This window comes from Mus caroli, unplaced genomic scaffold, assembly GCF_978045245.1.
Source record: "Mus caroli unplaced genomic scaffold, Mus_caroli_1 scaffold_2, whole genome shotgun sequence".
Taxonomy (NCBI): Eukaryota; Metazoa; Chordata; class Mammalia; order Rodentia; family Muridae; genus Mus; species Mus caroli.
In genome coordinates, this window is record NW_028227257.1 from 90513088 (window position 1) to 90520332 (window position 7245).

General features: G+C 36.9%; 1 protein-coding gene across 1 annotated transcript; it reads right to left on the reverse strand.

The window, feature by feature from the left end:
• Positions 1-5921: 5921 nt before the first annotated feature.
• On the reverse strand, positions 5922-6854 carry LOC110306628 (olfactory receptor 4C5-like). The gene has a single exon (XM_021178663.2). The coding sequence runs from the start codon at positions 6852-6854 to the stop codon at positions 5922-5924; it is 933 nt and encodes a 310-aa protein (XP_021034322.2).
• Between the last annotated feature and the right edge of the window lie 391 nt (positions 6855-7245).

Below are 7245 nucleotides of genomic sequence, written 5' to 3' on the forward strand. Positions count from 1 at the left end.
TCAACCATCCCTAAATCCCTGGGATAAAGCCTCCTTAGTCGTGGTGAATGATGGTGTTGATGTATTCTTGGATTTGTTTGCAAGAACTTTATTGAGTATTTTTTGCATTGACATCCATAAGTGAGATTCATTGGAAGTTCTCTTTGTTTATTGGGTCTTTGTGTTGTTTAGGTATCAGAGTATCTGAGGCTTCATGGAATGAATTAGGTAGTATTCATTCTGATTGTATTTTGTGGAATAGTTTGAGAAGTATTGGAATTAGCTCTTCTTTGATTGTCTGGTAGAATTCTGCACTAAAACCATCTTGCCCAGGTTTTGTTTTGGTTGTGAGGTTTTTGATGACAATTTGTATTTCCATTTCCTTAGGAGTTATGGCACTGTTTAGATAGTTTACTTTATCTTTATTTATTTATTTTTTGTTTTGTTTTTTGGTTTTTGGAGACAGGGTTTCTCTGTGTAGTCCTGGCTGTCCTAGAATTCACTCTGTAGACCAGGCTTGCCTCGAACTCAGAAATCTGCCTGCCTCTGCCTCCCAAAATGCTGGGATTAAAGGCATGCACCACCACGCCCAGCAGTTTACTTGATCTTGATTTAACTTTGGTACATGATATTTGTCTAGAAAATCATCCATTTAATCTAGATATTCCAGGTTTGTAGGCTTTTTTTTTATTTATAGTAGGTCCTGATGATATTTTGAATTTTCTAAGTTTCTGTTGTTATATCTCCCCTTTCCTTTCCAATTTTGATAATTTGGAAACTGTCTCTGTGCCCTTTAGTTCATTTGGCTAAGTGTTTATCTATCTTGTTGATTTTCACAAAGAACCAGCTCTTGGTTTTGTTGATTTTTTTTTTTGTTGTTGTTCTTCTTGTTTCTAACTGATTGATTTCAGTCTCGAGTTTGAATATTTCCTGATATCTTTTCCTCTTGAGTATGTTTGTTTTGTTCTGTTATAGAGCTTTCAGGTGTGCTATAAAGTTGCTTGTATGGGATTTTTCCAATTACTTTATGGAACCACTTAGTGCTATGAATTGTATTCTTAAAACTTTTTTCATTTTCCCATAAATTTGGGTTTGTCGTGGCTTCATTTTCATTGAATTTTGTAAAGTCTTTGGTTTTTTATCTTTATTTCTTCCCTGATAAAGTTATCATTGAGCAGATACTTGTTCATTTTCCATGAGATTGTGTGCTTTCTGTTGTTATTATTGAAGACCAGCCATAGTCTGTGGTGATCTGATAGCGTGCATGGGATTATTTCAGTCTTCTTGTATCTTTTGAGACTGTTTTTTTTTTTTTAATTATATGGTCAATTCTAGAGGTTTCAAGGGTAGTGGGGTGTTATGTGCTTTTGTTTTGGTGTGAAATATTTTGTAGCTATCTTTTAAATCTATTTGGTTCATAGCTTCTATTAACTTCACTGTGTCTGTGTTATGTTCCTGTTTCAATGATGAGAATAGGGTGTTCAAGTCTTCCAATATTATTGTGTGAGGTTCAGTGTGTATTTTGAGCTTTAATAAAGTTTGCTTTATGAATGTGGGTAACCTTGTATTTCAAGCATAGATATTCAGAATTGAGACTTCCTTTTGGTGGATTTTTCCTTTAATGAATATGAAATGTCCTTCCCCATCTAGTTTGATAATATTTGGTTAAAGTCTATTTTATTGGATATGGGAATGGCAATTCAGCTTGTTTCGTGGTATCATTTCCTTGGAAAGCTTTTTTTTTTCAGCCTTTTTACTCTGAGCTAATCTCTGTCTTTGTTAGTGAGATGTGTTTCTTGTATGTAGCAAAATGTTGGATCCTGCTTATGCATCCAGTCTGTTAGCTTGTGTCTTTTTGATTTGTGAACTGAGTTCATTGATGTTGAGATATATTAAAGATAGATGATTATTAGTTCTTTTTGTTTCTGGAGATGGTATTATGTGTGTATGATTCTCTTATTTGGGGTTTGTTGTGATTTGTTTAGTTTCTTGTATTTTCTTGGGGGTAGTTACCCTCTTTATGTTTGAGATTTCGTTCCAGTATCCTCTGTAGAGCTGGATTAGTAGAATGATACTATTTAAATTTGGTTTTGTCATAGAATATCTTGGTTTCTCCATCTAAGATGACTGAGAGTTTTGCTGGGTATAAGAGGTTTTGCCTGACCTCTGTCCAGGCTCTTCTGACTTTTAGTGTCTCTTTTGAGAAGTCTGGTATAATTCTGATAGGTCTGCCTTTATATGTTATTTGGCCTTTTCCCCTTACAGTTTTTAATATTCTTTTTTATTGTGTGCATTTAGTGTTTGATTATTCTGCAACAGGAGGATTTTGTTTTCTGGTCCGATCTATTTGGTGTTTTGTAGGCTTCTTGTACACTTTTGGTCATCTGTTTCTTTGTGTTATGGAAGTTTTCTTTCATGATTTTGTTGAAGATGTTTTAAGGCCCTGTGAGCTGGGATTCTTCACTGTCTTCTATTCCTATTACTCTTAGGTATGATCTTTTCATTGTCACCTGAATTTCCTCAATATTTTGGTTTAGGAGCTTTTTACACTTTGTATTTTTTGAGTGACATATGAATATTTTCTATGCTCTCTCCTACAACTGAGATTCTCTCTTCTATCCCTTGTATACCGTTGGTGATTCTTGCATCCTGCTTATGTATCCAGTCTGTTAGCTTGTATCTTTTTTTATTGGTGAACTGAGTTCATTAATGTTGAGATATATTAAAGAAAGATGATTGTTAGATGATCTCCTGATCTCTTTCCTAAGTTGTCCATCTACAGGGTTGCTTCCCTTTGCATTTTCTTTATTGTTTCTATTTCCACTTTTAGTTTGTAGACCATTTTTTTCAATTCCTTTACCTGTTTAATTGTATTTCTCTGTATTTCTTTAAGAAATTTACTTCTTCTTTAAGGGCTTCTACCTGTTTTCCTATGTTTTTCTGTATTTCTTTAAGGGAGTTCTTTATATCCTCCTTAAAGGCCTCTATCATCTTCATGGTATGGGGTTGTAGGTCATTATCTTGCTTTTCATGCATATTAGGGTTTCTAGGGCTTGCTGTGTTGGGAGAACTGAGTTCCTATGGTGCCAAATTGGGTTGGGTTCTGTCATTTATTATCTTGTGATTGCCTCTGTTCATCTGGTTATCTCTGGTTTTAACTGGACTGGGTGTCTCTGACTGAAACTGTTCTCCTTGGAGGCAAGTACAACTCAGTGACCTGAGTTAAGGCTGGTTTCCCTGGAGGTAGGCTGACTTACAAGTTCAGAGGTTAAGTCCATTATCATGAAGGTAGGAAGTATGGCAGCATCTAGGCATCATAGTAAAGGAAGAGAGGTTTTATATTTTGATCTGAAGATTGACAGGAAAAGACTAGCTCCTATACGGCTAGGAGCAGGGTCTCAAATCCCACTCCCACAGTGACACTCTTCCTCCAACAAGGTCACACCCATCCAACAAGGCCACACCTCAAGTGCCACTCTCTGGGCCAAGCGTATTCAAAGCACCACAGTTCCCCTTTCTTTTTATCCTCACCAGCATGTGATATCCCTTGATATTTTTTTTTATATTATCCATTCTGACAAGCTTAAGATGTGGCCCAAGTGGCCTGGATTTCTGGTGAGTAGCAATTTTGAGACTTCAGGTTTACCACTGGGTTTTTTGTGGTCTCTGTGGTTTGGGGTGTTAACCTTGTCTCTAGGATCCCTAGTTCCAGTATTGTCTAGGGGTTCTAGTGATGGTGTATTTCCATAAAAGCAAGCATATTTGTGAAATTTAAAATTCACAGTGGATAGGGTGTAGTTTAAGGCTATTGGGTGTGTTTTAAGGGGCTACATTAGGCAAGAGCCTGGGGAAGGATCCTATGTGTCAATTATTGATCAGGAGTAAGCTGCATTTTGTTGTGGTTACATAAACACATTTTGAATTCTCAGTTTAACACATACAATTTCCTTATCTGCTCACTCAGTATTGGTGGAGTGATCTGCATGGAAAACCATTCTCCATATGGTTACTCATTAATCCAGGTTGGTTCCCTAAAGACACCTCCAGCTCATTATATACCTTCTAGCTTTACTACATCAGGGAAAAATGATCTATGAAACAGTATATGGCTGTTAAATGGTTAAATGTCAAGTGACATAACTTCACATAGATTATTACCTGACACAACTGGGCTGGAAACTGATGGCAGCATATCATTATTTAGTGATGAGAAAATGGTTAAGAAAAACTTATGTCTAAATTGGAGGTAAATGGTGATATTTAATATAGATGTAGGTGTTTACCAGTTTGATAAATTGGTCTTTATGACAGTAGTAATGAAAGTGCTAAGCTTTGGAAGATTGCTTTCTTGACTCTGATCTGTTATGTTCTTTCTTCCTCCTAAATCTGTTTATATTTATATTTAGTTGTTTTGAGAATTTCATACAATGAGTACTGCATTTACATCATTTCTGCCTCTTTTCTCTCCATCTCTACTTCCTCCTTCAGCTATCCCAACTTCCTGCCCAACTTAAATTCATTATATCTTCTTTAACTTCACACACACACACACACACACACACACACACACACACACACACCCTAGAGGGTTAATTTAGTGTTGCATATATTTGCATGTGTTTAGGACTGAGCAGGTGGATAACAATAGGGAACTTGTTCTTGGAGACAACTGATCATCCTTCTGTCAGAAGCCATTAATTGCCTGTAATCACAGAAGAGGGGGAAGAAAAAAAATGCAATATCTAACGTACCAGGATGCTGCTGATTCTTCTAGACATGACAAGTGTCTTAGTCAGGGTTTTACTGCTGTGAACAGACACCATGACCAAGGCAAGTCTTATAAAAAACAACATTTAATTGAGGCTGGCTTACAGGGTCAGATATTCAGTCCATTATCATCAAGGTGGGAGCACAGCAGCATCTAGGCAGGCATGGCACAGGCAGAGCTGAGAGTTCTACATCTTCATCTAAAGGCTGCTAGTGGAGGATTGACTTCCAGTCACCTAGGGTGTGAGTATTAAGCCCATACCCACAGTGACATACCTACTCCAACCAGGTCACACCTATTCCAATAAGGCCACACGTCCAAATGGTACTGCTCCCTGGTCCAAGAATATACAAACCATCACAACAGGGAATCAAGAATATACAAACCATCACAACAGGAAAGCTGCATGCATAGAATCCTATCAAGAATGGTTGTCTAATCAAGATCTGCCTAATGAAAATACCAGAGGACATGCCTCATCATGCCAAGATGAGGAAACATTCATAAGACCCTATTTAAGATGAAGAGCTACAGAGAATAAATGTTTTTCTCTAATAATTATAGTTCTTATGTCTCAAATTATTCTCTAAATCACTGATCTACAACTGCATATGCAGATTTGAGTGTTTAGAAGTTATTTCTGATTTATTCAGATAGCCATTATTTTTATGTATTGAGTACCTTTGTTCTTACAAACTAAGATACTGACTTTTCCAAGACAAGATGTTTTGGGGAAAAAAAAGTATGTGAAAGATTTTTTTCACACACATGACAATCTCCAGAAAACACCTTCTATCCAAGAGATTGAGTTATCTATATTATTCTATAGTTATATGTGTAAGAAATTTACACCACTCCTTGGCTTTGATCAAAGAAAATAATTTATTCTGGAAAAAGCAAGGTTATAATGCCAATATTGTTCCTGGAATTGGGTAGTATGGCTGTCTAAATTTTGTGATTAATTTTGCCCCAAAGACTTTTATTGCTCAAAATGTTCTAAGTAGAAGAACTTTCATTTATCTTTAGTAAAATATCAACTTTTATGACAGAGAAACCCATACAATTCTAGAAGATAAGGAGAATGAAATATACTACATACTCTGAGTTCAATAGCAATATTATACATGAGTCACACTTGGAAAATAGAAAAGAAATCTACTGCTATCCTTTCTATTCATGTAAATCTTTTCCCAGGTTTTCTTTGGTTCCAGAGTTTTCTCATGGCATTTTTCACTTCTGTGTTCCTGAGGGTGTAAATTAAAGGGTTTAGCATGGGTGTTATCACAGTATAGAACACAGCCACAGCTTTGTCAAAGGGGAAAATGACCATGGGCCTAAGGTAAACGAATATGCAGGGTACAAAGAATAAGAGGACCACTGTAATATGGGAGGCACAGGTGGAGAGAGCCTTCAGCTGTTCTTCGGTGCTATGAGTCTTTAGAGAGCAAAAGATGAGTACATAAGAGGTGAGAAGAATAGAAAAAATTAGCATACACATTAGCCCACTGTTGGCAGCAACAAAGAGTCCAAAGATGTGGTTGTCAGTGCAGGAAAGTTTTAAGAGAGGGAAAAGGTCACAGATAAAATGGTCAATGATATTTGGGCCACAGAAAGGCAACCAGACCATAAAAAGAATTTGAATCAAAGCATGAAGAAATCCCCCAGCCCAGGCCGTGGAAACCAGGAAGCCACATACTCTCCTGTTCATTGTGATCATGTAATATAGTGGCTTGCAGATGGCCACATAGCGGTCATAGGCCATAGCTGTGAGCAGGATGATCTCAACTCCACCAAAGAAATGTTCTGCAAAGATCTGAGTCATGCAGCCATTGAAGGAGATTGTTTTTTTTTCAGCAAGTAAGTCATATATCATTTTTGGGGCCATGGTGGAAGAGCAGCAGCCATCTACGAAGGATAAAAAGGACAGAAAAAAGTACATGGGGGATCCCAGTGTTGGGCTAGAGATGACTGTTACAATAATGAGCAGGTTGCCAATGAGGGTAAGGGAGTAGATGAGTGCAAATATGACAAGCAAGAGTTTCTGCACATCTGGGTTCTGTGTCAGCCCAAGCAGGATGAATTCTGTCACATTGTTTATTTGCTTCATGGATCTAGTTAGAAATTTGGATAATTGATTGATCTGTGAATAGCAAAACAATTAAAATTGTGGCTGGTAAAGGTTGAAGAAGCAAACAATTTCTTTCATGTATTTTTCACAGTTACACAGATGGGAATACAAAGCAGCAAACCCTAGTTTTAAAGTTCCTTAAAATTGGACCTTAGTATTGGCCATATAATACACCTTTTGCTCTTTTAGATCTGGATTCACACACACACACACACACAGAGTTTAACTTAAAGTACCCTGAATGAAGCCTTTGGTGAAGAGAACACACAGCATGATGAACTGGAATATTTTACAAAGATACTTGAAACTTCAGAACTCATCATTTCAGACCTTTATTTATGTTTAGATTTCTGTGGGCATTTTACACATA

Bases quoted from the DNA above. Each gene is read 5' to 3' on its own strand.
- LOC110306628 (XM_021178663.2), bottom strand. From the start codon at position 6,854: ATGAAGCAAATAAACAATGTGACAGAATTCATCCTGCTTGGGCTGACA.